The sequence below is a fragment of the Heterodontus francisci genome, chromosome 38, assembly GCF_036365525.1.
Source record: "Heterodontus francisci isolate sHetFra1 chromosome 38, sHetFra1.hap1, whole genome shotgun sequence".
Classification (NCBI taxonomy): Eukaryota; Metazoa; Chordata; class Chondrichthyes; order Heterodontiformes; family Heterodontidae; genus Heterodontus; species Heterodontus francisci.
In genome coordinates, this window is record NC_090408.1 from 26,021,267 (window position 1) to 26,040,104 (window position 18,838).

Consider the following 18,838-nt stretch of genomic DNA (forward strand, 5'->3'; position numbering starts at 1 on the left):
CATCCCAGCACTTCACAAAACAATGATGTACTTTTGAAGTGTAGTCACTATTGCAATAGAGAAATGAGGTAGCAAACATGCACATGGCAAGTTTCCATAATCAACAATGAGATAAATGACCAGATAGTGATGTTGGTTGAGGCATAGATGCTGACCAGAACACCAGGAGAAACTCCCCCTTTTTTTTGTTAATATGGGATCTTTTACATCCACCTGAAAGGGGCTCAGTTTAATGTCTCGTCTAAAAGGCAGCACCTCTGACACACTAAAGTATTAACCTCAATTATTTACTCTGGTTTCTGGAGTGGGGCTTGAACCCCATTACCTTCTAGCCCAGAGATGAGAGTCCGACTATTGAGCCAAGACAGACACCAAATTTAGTATGTCAGTGACTTTCCCACACGCAGGGTGCAATTTTGTGTTGGCGGCGGGGATCTCGACATTGGGGGAAACTGCGCAGAGATCCCCGCATTGGCTCTTGTACAGAAGGCTCGCTGAATTTAGTGCCAATCAGGCACTTAACTGGACAGCGACAGGCCTTCCGCATGATTTAGGACCCCGATGCTGGAAATCTCTGTCTTGCAGAGCTGCCGACCAATCAAAGGCCGGCAGCTGCAGCGCCACTGCAGTTGGAAGGCATTAACCACAGGCCAGGACATGCAATCATGTGTTCACATATTCAGGGGCTAGTGACTACTTCGATTGGTAGCTGCAGCTGCCAGACAGCAAGGAGCAGCGCTGGAACCAGGATCATGGTAGGTCAGGGCGGGAGGGGTCTTACAGGTGTGGGTGTTGCGGGGGAAGGGTGGTGAGGGGTGTCAACAGCAAGAGTTGGGGGGGGGTTGGGCCCCCTTCCCGATGCAGGGTCCCTCATTCAAGTGCTGTGCCGCAGGAGAGAGCATAAAATTCCACTCACAGTATTTTCATTGAAATACACTAGGAAGTGCTGCTTTACACCTTTTCTCTTTGCCACATGGTAGATTCTAAAGCAGTTAAACCAACATCACTGCAATTTAAACAAATCTTAATCTGTTAAGGTGACTTTCTGCCCAATAAGTTACATCATTTTTTTTGAATGCTGCACATAGTTTAGAATGATATAAAATATTTCACTGTAGGTATTTTACTGCAGGTAGGACAGATCTGGAATCTAAGCCAAAAAGCACAAAACCAGAAAGTAGCTAAAGATCAAATACTTTCACATCCTAAGAATAGCTCCAAGCCAAATTTAGGTCAGTTTGTGCCTCCTGCTACTTGTAAATTGTTGCTTCTTTCAGTTTTTGAATGAAATGTTAATCTGAAGCACTGTCTGCCTGCTCAAGGTGGATGTGAAAGATCGCATGACAATATTTGAAGAAGAGCAGGGGAATTCTCCTTGTGCTGCAGCCAACTAGGACTGTTGTAATGTAGGCAAACACAGCAATGAATTTGCACACAGCATTGACTACGTTTCAAAGGTACTTCATTGGCTGTGATGATGCACTTTGTGACATCCTGAGGATGTGAAAGGTGCTGTATATAAGTGCAAGTTCTTTCTTTTTTGCACGAGGTAACAGTAGTTTACCCACACATCTGTTAAAAATCCTAGTATAGTTGTTCACTGTACTAAAGCCCTTTACATCAGAATCTGGACCAGTAGCTGATGAGGAGCAAGATTGCTGTGTGGTATTGCATTTAGATGCATTAAGGTAGCTGGCACATCTGGGCAGTCACACTTGGAACAAAAACAGTTGGAAGGTGTTAACCGCAGGCCATACCATCATATGTTCACATATTCAAGGGCTGGTGACTACTTTGATTGGGTTAGAGAGGGGTAAGTAGATCTTATTGAAGGTCTGTGCCTCTAACTGGTAGAAGTACTATTCCATGAGGTATCTGGTGTGTTCATGCCATCGTAGAATGGTGGAAATCCACTACTTTTATGGCACTTTGTGCCACTCGATAGGATTTTCTAATACATAGTGTCCACCTAGTGAGGAGTCAAACCTACACTTGTCAGTTTTCTAATGATTCCTTTGAGTGACAAGAAGATAAGCTTTGGATTCTTATATTGCTGTACAGGCACATTGTGTGGTTATAGCAGATTAATTCTCATGAATAGTCTATATGTAATTGAGGAACGCTCAGTCTTGGCTTCAGTCGACCTGTACCTGAGTTCTCAGAGCTTATGTTACTGGAGTATGTTTATACAGAAGGAGTGCACATTTCACATCCGGCAAACTGAACCTCTTTTTAAGTTTGGCTTAGAGGATTTTAAGGATGCAGAGGGACTTTTACACACTCCAGATTGTCAGCTGACCAAAAAATGTTGTTCGAACAAAACATGTCAACAAATTTAGCTGAGAGTCCAATCTCCAGTCTGGTTTCTATAGGGAGAATGTGACCAACGTGAAAGAACAGGGATAGATCTGAAATACATGCCACCTGTTGTCCTTTTGTAAGACAGAGAAGATGCAACTGAAAAGCTTATACATGTTTCACCCAACCCCTTCCATATCTGGGAATACATCTCTTCCATAAGTCATTGAGTATATTCAAGACAAGAGATTACAATAGATTTCTAGATATTAAAGCTATCAAGGGATATGGGGATAGTACAGCAAAATGGTGTTGAGGTAGATCAGCCATGATCTAGATGAATGGCGGAGCAGGTTCAAGGGGCCGAATGGCCTACTGTTCCTATTTCCCTGTGACAGATGGACAAGTTGGGGTGAATACAATTACCTCTGGCTTTTCTCAGAAATTCTAGGACAAAGGTCACAGTTCATTCCACAATTATGGAAGGAAACAAAGCTAATAACCAACAGGCTTTAAAAAAAGTTAGTCTCTAAATAGAGCGATTCTGCATGTTACTGACACCCATAGTAAGGAGTGGATGCCTTCTACAGAAGGGTGTCCTTTGCTTATATCACTTCAGCATTCCCGCTACAGACTATGCCTTTTTTCCCCAAACAAAAAGTACGTCCATACTTGGGGCTCCTCAGTGGAATCTTGTTAGCCTCCTTTTCAAGTAATTAAAAAAAAAGGTGGAAATGAACAACGGATACTTACTGTGCGTGTTAGTGCCTTCTGTTTTAAGAATCCCCATCAGAGTAGGAAACAGCTGTGCTATACTGCTTGGAACAGCCCTAATCATAATAAATAGCTTTTGGAAATTACACTGGCATTTGATGATATAGTGTGGGAACTTTGATTTTATTTCAGAGTTGAAAGCATCACGACCAACAAAACTTATTCATTTCTAATTCACACTGACGTTAACATTGGAGAATTGATGATGCTCAAGTTCAAATGGGAAAACTCTGTTGCTTGGACAAACCTTTGGAAAACTGTTCAAACATATTTTCCATGGAGACAGAATAATCTAAATCCAGAGCTTATTGTGAGAAAAATACGAGTCAAAGCTGGAGAAACACAACATAAGTAAGTAATAAAAAAGATTGCATCTGTTTGTCAGATTACTTTTAATATCATCTCTGTAAGCAAATCCATTCTCTCAAATCCTTAAAGTGCACAAGTTCAAATTATGCTTTTCTGCATAAGGACACTACAATCAAAGAATAAAATGTGCGTTCCTAGGGCCAATAGAAAACCTTGCTTCTCTATTCAAATTGATAACAGATTCTCTACAGAACAGAGCTATTCCCAAAGTTTACATTAACATATATTCTTAGATTCTATGCATCAGACAGGTCTGCCAATCATCCACATTGGCCGATTGGCAACTGTACTCGTTATTGATGTCGGCCACTATTTGTACAAATCTGTCAATCTAAAAAGCACAAGGTGACAGTGATCTAATTACTTGGCCATAATCAGGGATAGGCACTGACATGATGCACCACAGAAATTTGACATGGTTATTGACTCAGCTACAGACATGGGGACAATTAATCTGTATATAAAGTGTATAGCCAATCTAATGTCATCAAAACACAGTCTGATTTAAAACACTTTTCTCCCTATAAATAAAGTAGCTAAGTATACAAACATCAATGAAGAGCAGCACAACTGTATTAGCTAACTAGCAAGCAAAATAGTATGTAATGCCAATGCGAATTACTTTTGTTGACAGAATAGAGCTAGCTACACCATGTCACGGGGTGGTAGTTGGACCTTATCGGATGACCTCTGTGGATTCACACTGTGTCAGGAGTTCAAATTCATCCAATAAACCATGAAACTCAAGGAGAGGATTGTTATTGTGGTTACTGAAGTGAGGCAGTAGAAAAATCAGCAATGGACCATTTCTCACACTACTATTGTCCCTAGACAATTTAACCCGTGGTGGTAAATGTTTGTGAAACTTCTCTACCTGCTTGTAATACGTGTTTGAGGACAAGACAGCCCACAAAAGGACAGTGATCTCCAAATCAGGAGAATCTTATAGGATGAAGCAGATAGTACTTCAGAAGAGTCATGTAAAACAGAAAAGCAGAGTGGGACAGGAAGGGACAGAGAGATTAACAGTAGGTAGTCAAGACTCGTTTATTCATCTAGACAGGCTGTCAAACTAGGTCCTGGATTCTAAAATACAGAAACAACAAAATCTCTCATGGACAAAATGCCATTTACTCACGAAAGCTAGTGACAAAATTAGATAAACACAATTACAAATAAAGAGCACCCTTCAGTTCCTCCAATAAAGCGATTTGCTTAAATTCACTTATGTCTATATCTCGTCTATTCTGATTCAGCTCTGACAAGATAATTATTAACAAAAAGCTTTCCTGCAAAAGGTTGAGTGGTTGATACTGCATGTATTATTCAGTTATGAAATGTTTAGTTACCATCTGTAAGATTGTCGGCCAGACTAACCAATTTATGTTCAAGCCAAATCTCTTACCTGTTAGCAAAGGTGCGCTTTTAACGTGATGTATTTATATGATACCAACAACTTCCAAATGACATTGGTCACTCAGGTTGTCTGGTCTCAAACTGGATAGTAAATTATGCACATTGCAGTTACTGATCTTTGATATACTTCTAAAATCTGTCCTTTAATCCAATTCGCAGCAACAACAAAAAAATCAGTTAATGAATGTTTCTAACATGGTCAGTTAAACCTAATAAATTTTTACTATGTCTTCCCCGACAGTTTTTAAAACTGCAAATGCAGCATGGATCATGTTAAGGAATCATAGACAGTTCATCATAGATTAAAGTTTATTAAAGCTATCCATTACATTGTATTTACTAACTATTGTATATGGGTCAGCAACATCCTTTTTTTTTAACCAATATCACTCAATCCCATTGCAATTTTTTATTCATGAGGAACTTACAGTGCTACCTTCTGGAGATTCCTTGGATTTTCTTGCCCATTTTCCCCTGAAAGCAAGTTCTGGAACAACATAATTTCAAATGGATAGCCGCAGAATTGCAACATTTATATGGAAGTAAAAGTCCAGCAACTTTCAACATGTCACTGAGTTTGTGTCCCAAGTGAAAGTAATGTGTGCCAGAGTGCAGTAATTGAGATATTCCCCAAGTGACTTTTGCCATTTTAAAAAGTGTTTACATAACACAATCATTTGAACTTGTGTTTTAAAATAACCTAGCTGATAGGTTATTTTAAAACACAAAGTTAAAGGCTTGGAGCAGGGGCGGACAACCTTTTCACATAGGGAGCCACATTACAACTTCTGTCTTGCATAGGGAGCTGATGAGACAATTTCAGAAAAATAAAAACATTAAAAATTTATCTTACTATTAATCAAAACAACAAATTAGCATTTTTGTGAAGAACCTTTAAATACAAAGACGAATTTATTGACTTATTTTCTCATCACTATGTTGGACACTAATTTAATGAGATACTTGGCATTTTTTTTGCTTGCACGAGTAATCAATGTCAACACATTTGTATTCCAGATATTTTCCATCTGTCAGGAGTGATCTTGATCACTCTCTCCCGTGTCTCTCCTTCTCCCCCATGTCTCTCCCTCTCCCCCGTGTTGTCCCCCCTTCTCTGTGCATTTCACCCTCTGTCGCCTCTCTCTCTCTGACCCCTCTATCTCTTTCCCCTTTCTCCCTCTTACCCTCTCTCTGTCTCTGACCCCCTCTCTGTCTTTCCCTGCCCTCTCTCTCTCTCTGCCCACCATCCTCCTCCACCCCCCAAAGATTGTTGAGAGCAGGAACAGCAGTTTCCGAACTATGGACAGATTTGAGGTTTTCTGGCGGGCTTCATAAAAGAAGAAATCAGAAAACCCTGAATCTGTCCGAAGTTTGGAAACCGCTGCTCCTGCTACCAGAACCTGTCAACTATGAAACGAACACTTGCAATATTTTTTTAAAAAGCTGTTCTGAAGAAGCCAATGGTAACTGTCTCATCCCTGAAATTACAGATCACGGACCTCAATTTTTTTTTTTTACTATGGACACTGGTGTCCTTGTAAAGACACGTTGCTGACCCCGGCCATAATTTCCTCAGTAAACACATCAAGGATGAATCAACACAGATCAGGACAATTATGATTTGAACTTTTTTTCCCAAAAATATGCTTTATTCATAAAAATCTGTTTAAAAAAATACATTTCAAAACAGCACCAGGTTGACATTCCAAAAAGTGCAAAGGAGATCAGTTTTCTTCAATACAGGAGTGAGTTGCCTCACAACCCTTCCATTCCATTTTACAAGCCATGTACATTTTACAGCTAAACCATATTCGATGTATACAGCCCGAGGGGTTTTCCATGGGTCCAGCCCCTCAGTTCACTATGACGGGAAGACCTTACACAGTGGTCTTTCCCCACTGAGCCTTTGCTGCGGCTGCCCCAAGCTTTAGTGCGTCCCTCAGCACATAGTCCTGGACCTTGGAATGTGCCAATCTGTAACACTCTGTCGTGGACAACCTCGACAAAGACCACTGCATCTCTGTCCACATCTGCTTTGCAAAGGCACATTCCAGAAGGAGGTGGCCAACAGTTGCTTCCCCACCACAGTCACCTCAAGGGCAGCATATGGAGGGGGTGAGACTCCGGGTCTGCAGGAAGGATCTGATGGGGACGGCCCTTCTCACCACCAGCCAAGCTACATCTTGGTGCTTGTTTGAAAGTTCTGGTGATGAGGCATTCCGCCAAATGACTTTGGCGGTCTGCTCAGGGAACCATCCGACAGGATCCACCGTCTCCTTTTCCCGTAGGGCCCTTGAGGACATTCCATGCAGACCACTGCCTGATGAATTTTTCCGCACAAACATTTCCACGAAGGATAGGTGGTACGGCACGGTCCAACTGGATGGAGCATTCTGTGGCAATGTGGCCAGACCCAACCTTCTCAACACCGAGGACAGATAGAACCTCAGCACTTGGTGTTTGCATACTGGGGCTCTACACTGAGCTTGATGCAGCCACACAGGAAGGTGGTCATCAGGATGAGAGCGACGTTGGGTACATTTATACCACCCTTATCCAGAGGTTTTAACATCGTGTCCCTCTGGACTCGGTCCATTTTGCATCTCCAGATAAAGCAGAAAATGGCTCAGGTGACTGTCACTGCGCAGGAGTGGGGTATGGGCCAGACCTGCGTCACATACAGCAACGTGAGCGCCTCGCACCTGATGACCAGGCTCTTACCCACAATGAATTGAGATCACTGCTCCCACACACTCAGTTTATGATGTACCTTGGCTACTCGAGCCTTCCAGGTTTTGGCGCACACCCCCGCCCTCCTGAACCATATCCCCAGCACCTTCAGGTAGTCTGACCTGACAGTGAACGGGACAAAGGATCGGTCAGCCCAGTTTGCAAAGAACATGGCCTCGCTCTTGCCACGGTTTACTTTGGCTCCCGAGGCCAGTTTGAACTGGTCGCAGATGCTCATCAGCCTGCAAATGGACAGCAGATCCGAGCAGACAACAGCAATGTCATCCATGTACAGGGAGGCTTTGACCTGAGTGTCCCCCCTGCCTGGGATTGTCACCCCTCTAACGCCCGCACCCTTCCTAATGGACTCAGCAAAAGGTTCAATACGGCAAACAAACAAGATGAGGGAGAGAGGACAGCCCTGTCTGACTCCAGATTTGATTGGAAAACTTTCTGATTCCCACCCACTGATTGAGACTCCACTACTGATGTTTATGTAGAGCAGTTGGACTTAATTGCAGATTCCATCCCCAAACCCCATTTTGGAAAGCACGTCCATTACGTATGTGTGCAATATCCTTTCAAAGGCCGTCTCCTGGTCCAAGCTGATGAGGCAGGTGTCGCCCGCCCCCCCCCGTCCCGTACATAGGCAATCGTATCCCTGAGTAGCACGAGGCTATCAGAGATCTTCCTGCCGGGTACAGTACAGGTCTGATCGGTGTGAATCACCAACTCCAGAACAGACTTGACCCGACTGGCGATGACTTTGGACAGAATTTTGTAGTCTACATTTTGCAGTGAGACGGGCTGGCAATTTCTAAATTCCGCCCTCTCCCCTTTCCACTTGTAGATGAGGGTGATGATGCCTTTCCTCATGGATTCTGATATGCTGCCAGCCAGAAGCATACTCTCATATACTTCCAGCAGGTCTGGGCTAATCCAGTCCCACAGAGTTGAATATAACTCAACCGGTAAGCCGTCGCTTCCGGGAGTTTACTTGTCTCGAAGGACCTGACGCCCTTTGTCAGCTTGTCCAGAGTTAGCGGTGTGTCCAGACTCTTCCACATATTGTTATCCAAGACCTCTGAGATAGATGACAGGAAGGACTGGGAGGCCACGCTGTTCGTGGGCTTCATGTCATACAGCCCAGCATAAAAGGATTTGCTGATTCGGTATGTCAGACTGTGATGATGTGACTGAGCTGTCCTCTTCCTTCAGGCTGCTGATCACAGAGCTCTCTCTAACGCGAGCACATCTCATCCTGCTCAATGGAGCGGACTCTGGACCGGAAGATGATCTCGGAAGCCTCCGTGGCAAAGAGTGAGGCCTGCTGGCTCTTCACCTCTTGGAGAACCTCTTGGAGACCTCGATCCTCATCGACTGCAGCCGCAGCAGATTCTGCATTCTTTTCTGGAGTCGGGACATTTCTCTGTCTCTCTCTCACCCTCTGAACACCTTTGAGGATAAAGAACCTCGTGATGTTCTCCTTGATCGCTGCCCACCAGTGCACCGGAGACTCAAAGATGGATTTCATGGTTCTCCAACCTTTGTCATCCCTTTTGAGTTCCTCAACATTCTCTGGAGTTAGCTGTATACCATTGAACTTCCATGTCCCCCTGCTAACCCGCTGGCCATCCTATAAGTGACAGTCGGCCAGTAAGAGGCAATGGTTGGAGAAGAACACCGGCTTGACGTCGGTGGATCCAACCGTGACGGCATGGGACACAAACAGGAAGTCAATCCTGGAACGGGCAGACCCGTCACGTCTTGACCAGGTGTATCTGCGCTGCGCTCTGTCGGCAGGACTGCTGAAGATGTTGAGCAGCTTGGCATCTTTTACTGTTTCCGTTAGGAATCTGGGCGTAGCTTCCAGTTTGTTGTCGTCACTGCCAGATTGTCCAGTTGCATCGATGATGCAGTTGAAGTCACAGCCAAGAATGACCGGCCTAGACATCGCAAGCAGCAGTGGGAGCTGCTGGAAGACGGTCAGTCGCTCGCTGCATTGATCCGGGGCGTACACGTTGATCAACCGGAGCGGAGCATTGTTGTACATTACATCTGCTACGAGGAGGCGACCGCCACCACCTCCTTAACTTCACAGATGGTAAAGTTACCTCCCCGCAGCAGAATACCCAGGCCGGAGGAACGGGAATCATTTACCCCAACCAGATCGGTGGCCCATGCGACCACCATCGTGACCATTGCCTGTAGGTGCTGAGGTGTGGTATTCCACATTCCTGCAGAAACAGCAGGTCGGCTTTGACCTTGGTGAGGTAGACCAAGGTCTAAACACATCGCGTAGTGGATTTAAGGTAACTCACGTTAATCGAAACGATCTTTATACCCATTTTAAAGTTGGGTGTTGCTTCCCACACCAGGTGTCCTTGCTAGTCCTAGTCCTTGGGTACGTTCCTGCATACCCATAGTGTATACAAGCTGTTTCACATTCGTTAGGCTCAGAAACCCCTCCTGGTTACGCATGGGGGGGGGGGGGGTGGTTTGTTCTGCTGGGGTGACATCAGGGGGGATCTTGTAGGCAGCAAGGTTTGGGCTGCCCTCCGCTGTTGGTGTCTTTCCCCTCTGTTCCTCCTCGAAGCCATCACTGCTCCTGGCTTCCTGGAGCAGGAGTGCACCAGACGCTTCGTTGCCCTCGGTGTCCCGGAGCTGGGGTGCGCTGGGCTTGGCACTTTGGATTTGGAGCGCGCAGCACTCATCACAGCTTCCAGTGCCCCAGAGCTGGGGGTTTTTATCTTCCAGCTCTTTTGAGTTCTGCCACTTCTTTTTCAGGTGCTGTCGTTCCTGCCCTTCCTCATCCAATGAGGAGGAGCTGCCATAGTCTGTCTCAGACGGTTGCCTCCTCTTGCCACTGGTTTGGGTGGTGGCCTGTTCCTTTTTTGGAGTTTTCTTCTTTGTGGTTTTCCTTTGTACCACTTGCCACTGACCATCTGCTGCCTCCTCCTCCATTGATTCTGTCTGTAGAGGAGGGATTTCTGGGTACAGGGTAGGTGTTGGGTCGCTGGGTTCAGCTGCCTCCCCTTTCTTCTCCTTCTCAAATAGACTTTCCTCGCTGCGGAGAGGGTTGCTTGACTCCTTCTCAGCACCAGACACATTCACCGTTCCTCCTCCCGGCCTTTCCTTGGACCTTGCTGCCTGAGCATAACTGAGGCAGCGTTTGGGATAGGTTTTGTGATTTTGACGGTCTGCTCGGGGAACCATCCGACAGGATCCACCGTCTCCTTTTCCCGTAGGGCTTTGAGGACATTCCGTGCAGACCACTGCCTGATGGACCGGTGGTCAAAGGTGTTTTCCTGCAGAAACTGCTCCACGAAGGATAGGTGGTATGGCATGGTCCAACTGCATGGAGCGTTCCGCAGCAATGTGGCCAAGCCCATCCTTCGCAACACCCTGCCAGGTAAAGCAAGATTATTATTTTTTTTTTATTTCCAAAATATACTTTATTCATAAAAATCTGTAAAAATTACATTGCCAAACAGTTTCCAAACAGCACCAAAAAATACAAACATTGCAAGGGAGGTCAGTTTCCTTCAATACTGTCATGAGTTTCTTCCCAACCCTTCCGTTTCACAATTGTCATGTCAATTACAGTTTTACATTTACAGCAATTGAGAATATTAACGATACAGTTCGAGGCGTTTCCCATGGATCCAGCCCCTCAGTTCAGCTTGGTGGGGGAACCTTACACTGTGGTCTTTCCCCATTGAGCCTTTGCTGCGGCTGCCCCAAGCTTTAGTGCGTCCCTCAGCACGTAGTCCTGGACCTTGGAATGTGCCAGTCTGCAACATTCGGTGGTGGATAACTCTTTGCGCTGGAAGACCAGCAAGTTTCGGGCAGACCAAAGGGCGTCTTTCACCGAATTGATAGTCCTCCAGCAGCAGTTGATGTTTGTCTCGGTGTGCGTCCCTGGGAACAGCCCGTAGAGCACAGACTCCTGTGTTACAGAGCTGCTTGGGGTGAACCTTGACAAAAACCACTGCATCTCTTTCCACACCTGCTTTGCAAAGGCACATTCCAGGAGGAGGTGGGCGACCGTCTCTTCCCCACCACAGCCAACGCGGGGGCACTGTGCGGAGGGGGCGAGACTTCGGGTGTGCATGAAGGATCTGATGGGGAGGGCCCTTCTCACCACCAGCCAAGCTACGTCTTGGTGCTTGTTTGAAAGTTCTGGTGATGAGGCATTCCGCCAAATGACTTTGACGGTCTGCTTGGGGAACCATCCGACATGATCCACCGTTTCCTTTTCCCATAGGGCCTTGAGGACATTCCGTGCAGACCACTGCCTGATGGACCGGTGGCCAAAGGTGTTTTCCCGCAGAAACTGCATGATTAAATGGTTCTAAGCCAGCCAATTACAATGATTAAATAGTTCACAAACTGTTCAACATAATGCCAGCAGCATGTCAGAATCCATGAGGAAAGGCATCATCACTCTCATCTGCACGGCTGTGTTTGCTGACAATGCAACCACTAGGTGGCGCTGTACTTGCACATGCACAAATGCAGCCTCTTCCATTGGAATGTCAGTGTCTGCGATGTTCAGGCAGCTGCCAGGATTAAAGATGGCGCTGCTCAGTTTATCACAGGAAATGTTTATGGCTAGATTGTTCTAGCAAACTAACCTTACATTAAGTTGGATGGAAGCCCAATGATATGCTATGTAGTTATAGGACACTAACTGTAATCCTCAGATCCATTTAATATTCCAGTAATCCTATTAAATACAAAAGGAATTTTATGATGGAATTTCCATTGGAAGGTTGAGAATTGTCACCCCGATCGAAAATTGGACAGAGTATAAAAGGGGAAAGGAAATTATGATACGATTAGGCAAGATTTAGGATGCGTAGGATGGGGAAGGAAACTGCAGGGGATGGGCACAATCGAAATGTGGAGCTTATTCAAGGAGCAGCTACTGCGTGTCCTTGATAAGTATGTACCTGTCAGGCAGGGAGGAAGTTGTCGAGCGAGGGAGCCGTGGTTTACTAAAGAAGTTGAAGCGCTTGTTAAGAGGAAGAAGAAGGCTTATGTTAGGATGAGACGTGAAGGCTCAGTTAGGGCGCTTGAGAGTTACAAGCTAGCCAGGAAGGATCTAAAGGGAGAGCTAAGAAGAGCGAGGAGAGGACACGAGAAGTCATTGGCGGATAGGATCAAGGAAAACCCTAAGGCTTTCTATAGGTATATCAGGAATAAAAGAATGACTAGAGTTAGATTAGAGCCAATCAAGGATAGTAGTGGGAAGTTGTGTGTGGAATCAGAGGAGATAGGGGAAGCGTTAAATGAATATTTTTCGTCAGTATTTACAGTAGAGAAAGAAAATGTTGTCGAGGAGAATACTGAGATTGAGACTACTAGGCTAGATGGGATTGAGGTTCACAAGGAGGAGGTGTTAGCAATTTTGGAAAGTGTGAAAATAGATAAGTCCCCTGGGCCAGATGGGATTTATTCTAGGATTCTCTGGGAAGCTAGGGAGGAGATTGCAGAGCCTTTGTCCTTGATCTTTATGTCGTCATTGTCGACAGGAATAGTGCCGGAAGACTGGAGGATAGCAAATGTTGTCCCCTTGTTCAAGAAGGGGAGTAGAGACAGCCCTGGTAATTATAGACCTGTGAGCCTTACTTCGGTTGTGGGTAAAATGTTGGAAAAGGTTATGAGATAGGATTTATAATCATCTTGAAAAGAATAAGTTCATTAGCGATAGTCAGCACGGTTTTGTGAAGGGTAGGTCGTGCCTCATAAACCTTATTGAGTTTTTCGAGAAGGTGACCAAACAGGTGGATGAGGGTAAAGCAGTGGATGCGGTGTATATGGATTTCAGTAAGGCGTTTGATAAGGTTCCCCACGGTAGGCTATTGCAGAAAATACGGAAGTATGGGGTTGAAGGTGATTTAGAGCTTTGGATCAGAAATTGGCTCGCTGAAAGAAGACAGAGGGTGGTGGTTGATGGCAAATGTTCATCCTGGAGTTTAGTTACTAGTGGTGTACCGCAAGGATCTGTTTTGGGGCCACTGCTGTTTGTCATTTTTATAAATGAGCTGGAAGAGGGTGTAGAAGGGTGGGTTAGTAAATTTGCGGATGACACGAAGGTCGGTGGAGTTGTGGATAGTGCCGAAGGATGTTGTAGGGTACAGAGGGACATAGATAGGCTGCAGAGCTGGGCTGAGAGATGGCAAATGGAGTTTAATGCGGAAAAGTGTGAGGTGATTCACTTTGGAAGGAGTAACAGGAATGCAGAGTACTGGGCTAATGGGAAGATTCTTGGTAGTGTAGATGAGCAGAGAGATCTTGGTGTCCAGGTACATAAATCCCTGAAAGTTGCCACCCAGGTTAATAGGGCTGTTAAGAAGGCATATGGTCTGTTAGCTTTTATTAGTAGGGGGATCGAGTTTCGGAGCCACGAGGTTATGCTGCAGCTGTACAAAACTCTGGTGAGGCCGCACCTGGAGTATTGCGTGCAGTTCTGGTCACCGCATTATAGGAAGGATGTGGAAGCTTTGGAAAGGGTGCAGAGGAGATTTACTAGGATGTTGCCTGGTATGGAGGGAAGGTCTTACGAGGAAAGGCTGAGGGACTTGAGGTTGTTTTCGTTGGAGAGAAGGAGGAGGAGAGGTGACTTAATGGAGACATATAAGATAATCAGAGGGTTAGATAGGGTGGATAGTGAGAGTCTTTTTCCTCGGATGGTGATGGCAAACACGAGGGGACAGAGCTTTAAGTTGAGGGGTGATAGATATAGGACAGATGTTAGAGGTAGTTTCTTTACTCAGAGAGTAGTAGGGGCATGGAACGCCCTGCCTGCAACAGTAGTAGACTCGCCAACCTTAAGGGCATTTAAGTGGTCATTGGATAGACATATGGATGAAAATGGAATAGTGTAGGTCAGATGGTTTCACAGGTCGGCGCAACATCGAGGGCCGAAGGGCCTGTACTGCGCTGTAATGTTCTAATACTGCCAATTTATTATTGTGATTCATTTATATGACTGACCAGAATGGATTTCATCCGAATGCAGCTACTAGCTTCCCACCCCACTGGCTGCTCTTCCCCCATCGGCATCTCTCTTTCTCCCCATTCTCCCCACTGGCCGCTTCAATCTCCCTTCCCCTCCCCTCAGCCACTTGCTCCAGACCTCGCTGCTCCCCCCCACTCCCCTGGCCGATTGTTCCCCGCTCGTGCCACCCTGTTCTCCGGTCGCGATCGCTCCCCGCCAACACCCCTCCAGCCCTGCAGCCACTCCCCACTCCCACGTTTGATTGTTCTCCACTCGCTGCCCGAAGAAGCAAGGTGGGCCGCAAGGGGTGACGTAGGAGCGAGTAGCCGAGAGGAGGGAAGCGGCAGAGCCTAGAGCTAGCGGTTGGAAGGGGGGGGGGGGGGGGGGGGGAAACGAGAGTGAGTGGCCGGAAAGCGAGGTGGCGCAAAGCAAGGAACAATCAGCCAGCGGAATGGGGGGGAGCAACGAGGTCTGGAGTGAACGGTTGAGAGAAGGAAGTGTCGAGGTCTGGAGCGAGTTGCCAAGCGGGGAGAGTGGCTAGTGGGGCGGGAGCGAGTGACGGGGGTCGAGCTCCAGCCTCAAAGTCTCCCCTACAGCTGAATGGGGGGCTGGAAAACCAATGATGCTTTGCGCATCCGTGATAAAGATGGACCAGGCGCGGATACGCGCTGACGTGTGCGCAGCTTGGCGCACTCTGATGACATCAGCAGGCCGCTGAATTGTCAGGAATCACTTTGCATCTACAGGTGGAAGGGGGAGAAGGTGGAAATTAGAAATTGGCAGCTCATCTCACTGCTTAATGTAGATGACAAGATTCTGTCCAAAGTTATTGTCAGTCTGTCAAATCTGCTCTGGAGTTGGTGATTCACCCTGACCAGACCCGTACTGTATCCGACAGGAAGATCTCTGATAGTCTCGCGCTACTCAGGGATACGATCACCTATGTACAAGACAGGGGGGTGGACACCTCCACACACATACATAATGGACGTGCTCTCCAAAATGGGGTTTGGGGACGGAATCTGCAATTGGATCAAACTGCTCCACACAAACATCAGTAGTGCAGTCTCAGGCAATGGGTGGGAATCAGAAGGTTTCCCGATCCAATCTGGAGTCAGACAGGGCTGTCTTCTCTCCCTCATCTTGTTTGTTTGCTGTATCGAACCTTTTGCTGAGTCCATTAGGAAGGATGCGGGCATAAGAGGAGTGACAATCTTAGACAGTGGGGACACTCCGGTCAAAGCCTCTCTGTATATGAACGACATTGCCGTCTTCTGCTCAGATCTGCTGTCCGTTCGCAGGCTGATGAGCCTGTGACCAATTCGAACTGGCTTCGTGAGTCAAAGTAAATAGTGGCAAGAGCGAGGCCATGTTCTTTGGGAACTGGGTTGACTGATCCCTTGTCCCCTTCACCATCAGGTCAGACTACCTGATGGTGCTAGGGATGTGGTTTGGAAGGGCCAGGGCTTGCACCAAAACCTGGAAGGAGCGAGTAGCCAGGGTACACCATAAACTGAGCATGTGGGAGCAGCGATCTCTCTCCATTGTGGGTAAGAACCTGGTCATCAGGTGCGAGGCGCTGACGTTGTTACTGTATGTGGCGCAGGTCTGGCCCATACCCCACTCCTGCGCCGTGGCGGTCACCTGAGCCATTTTCCGCTTTATCTGGAGATGCAAAATGGACCGCGTCTGGAGGGACACGACGTTCAAACCTCTGGATAAAGGTGGAAAAAAACTTACCCAACGTCACCCTCATCCTGATGATCATGTTCGTGTGCGGCCACATCAAGCTGTGTGTAGAGTCCCAGTACACAAACACTAAGTGTCACTATGTGCTGAGGTTCTATCTGTCCCCGTGTTGCGAAGGATGGGTCTGGCCACATTGCCGCGGAACGCTCCATTCAGTTGGACCATGCCGTACCACCTATCCTTCATGGAAAAATTTTAAACACACCTTTGACCACCAATCCATCAGGCAGTGGTCTGCACAGAATGTCCTCAAGGCCCTACGGGAAAAGGAGATGGTGGATTCTGTCGGATGGTTCCCCGAGCAGACTGCCAAAGACATTCTCCTCCTTCTGGAATGTGCCTTTGTAAAGCAGGTGTGGAAAGATGCAGTGGTTTTTGTCAATATTCATCACAAGTAGCTCTGTAACACAGGAGTCTGTGTTCTACAGGCTGTTCCCAGGGACACACACCGAGATGAACAGCAACTGCTGCTGGAGGAACATCAATTCAGTGAAAGACACGCTTTGGTCTGCCCGAAACTTGCTGGTCTTCCAGCGCAAAGAGTTGTCCACGACTGAGCGTTGCAGACTTGCACATTCGAAGGTCCAGGACTACGTGCTGAGGGACGCACTAAAACTTGGGACAGCCGCCGCAAAGGCTCAATGGGCAAAGACCACTGTGTAATGTCCTCTCACCATAGTGAACTGAGGGGCTGGACCCATGGGAAACCCCTTGGGCTGTATACACCAACTATGGGTTTGCTGTAAAATGTACATGGCTTGTAAAATGGAATGGAAGGGTTGTGAGGCAACTCACTTCTGTATTGAAGAAAACTGATTTCCTTTGCACTTTCTGAAATGTTAACTTGGTGCCATTTTGAACGGTTTTGTAATGTATTCTTTTTTTTAAAAACAGATTTTTATGAATAAAGTATGTTTTTTGGGGGAAAAAAAGGGTATGATCACAAGTGACAAAAATTCCATTGCATCATTGCCGGTGATTGTTTAAGATTGACTAGAATTAACTTTTTTTTTTCAAAAATCTTTCCAGAGTCACCTTCTGTTCCTTAAACACCATCAATATGCATCTTCAACCAGCTCAAGAGAAAACCTTTGTTAAGTGCATAGGTGACAGAAGCAGAAGACGTCTCAGGAGACTGCAGCACAGAATATCAACATAAGGCAAGCTGAACCCAAGATCACCAGTTCACAGAATTCATTCAAAAATCAGAAACATGTTCTAATAGGCAACTTATATACTTTACAACTGAAGGAAAGTGTAAATATATTAACCACAACTGCAATAAAAAGAATCCCAGATCTATACAGATGGATAAAGAACATTTTTTATAGAACAATAAATACTTATTGTAAAAGCAGCTCAGTAAGAAGTTCCTAACAATACATTAAAAGCAAGGGATAACAGAATTCTCAACACTGTGTCAAAGAGGGTTTATTGTGCATAATTATACTTCATTCTAAAATTAACATCCTAATGAGATTCTCTTAGCATAAATGTTCCTCTTTAGAAATATAGGCCTGACTTATGAAAGTGGTTGATATAAAAAGTTGATGCCGTCATTAAAAAAACTAGAATAATTACCGAAGGATATAGATAGATACTGAAAGCATGAAATTTAATTTGGGATTGTGACTTTCTGAAATTCAGCACTTCTGTGACTGTAATAATATATGCCAGTTATCTGCAGAGACAAGTGATTTAGCACAACTGGTTACAGAGTCAATACTAAAAATAGGACTGTGGCTAAAACAGGAAGAGTGGTAACAATACAGTTAAGATACATTTCTGAATGTGTTCAAACATACATACAATTTATTTATTTTTTTTAAAAAGGGACATTCAGAAACATTTTCCTTGGGCAAATCTCTCAAAACCTTTCAATGACAAATAATTTGTCTCCTTCACTCATTGCATCGTACTGAATTTTAACCAATACTCCCTGTATTTTCTAAACATCCAATCATAACAAACTGATGACTACTTCTTACTGCCAAAGTATTCTCACTTTGCAACAGAAGTCATAAAATTTTAATTTTCTATTTGGAAGGATCCCAAAAGACTTAAATGTGAAGCATTTCTAAACTGTCACAAATAGAAGTTATTCGAATGGAACACAATAATGACACAAGATGTGAACAGGGTTCTTAATGAGTTTTTTGTCTCTGTCTTCACAGAGAGGGTTGATTCAGACATTGGAGTTAAAGAGAAGTGTGAAATATTAGATAAGCCTAATGAGAGAGGAAGTGCTCGAGGGTCTGATATCCCTGAAAGTGGATAAATCACCAGGACTGGATATTTTGCATCCCAGGCTGTTGAAGGAAGCCAGAGAGGAAATAGTGGATGCACTGAGGATCATCTTCAGATCCTCACTAGATACAGGCGAGGTACTAGATGATTGGAGGTCTGTGAATGTTGTACCATTGTTTAAAAAGGGTGTGAGGGATAAGCCAGGTAATTATAGGCCAGTCAATCTGATCTCGGTGGTGGGTAAATTGT

The 18,838-nt window shown here is 45.5% G+C and overlaps 1 protein-coding gene across 3 annotated transcripts in view; it reads left to right on the top strand.

The window, feature by feature from the left end:
• lipca (lipase, hepatic a) overlaps positions 1-17,646 on the top strand; it is an 83,445-nt gene extending 65,799 nt beyond the window's left edge. For 2 of the 3 annotated variants that reach the window (XM_068017897.1, XM_068017896.1), the window contains 3 exons: positions 3,205-3,423; positions 10,836-10,999; positions 17,372-17,512. In XM_068017897.1, coding sequence (XP_067873998.1) covers positions 3,205-3,423; positions 10,836-10,999; positions 17,372-17,391 — 403 coding nt within the window. In that variant the 3' untranslated portion in view covers positions 17,392-17,512. Of the gene's footprint in view, positions 1-3,204; positions 3,424-10,835; positions 11,000-17,371 lie in introns of all 3 variants that reach the window. The other variant, XM_068017898.1, reaches the window with a different exon arrangement.
• Positions 17,647-18,838: the final 1,192 nt, after the last annotated feature.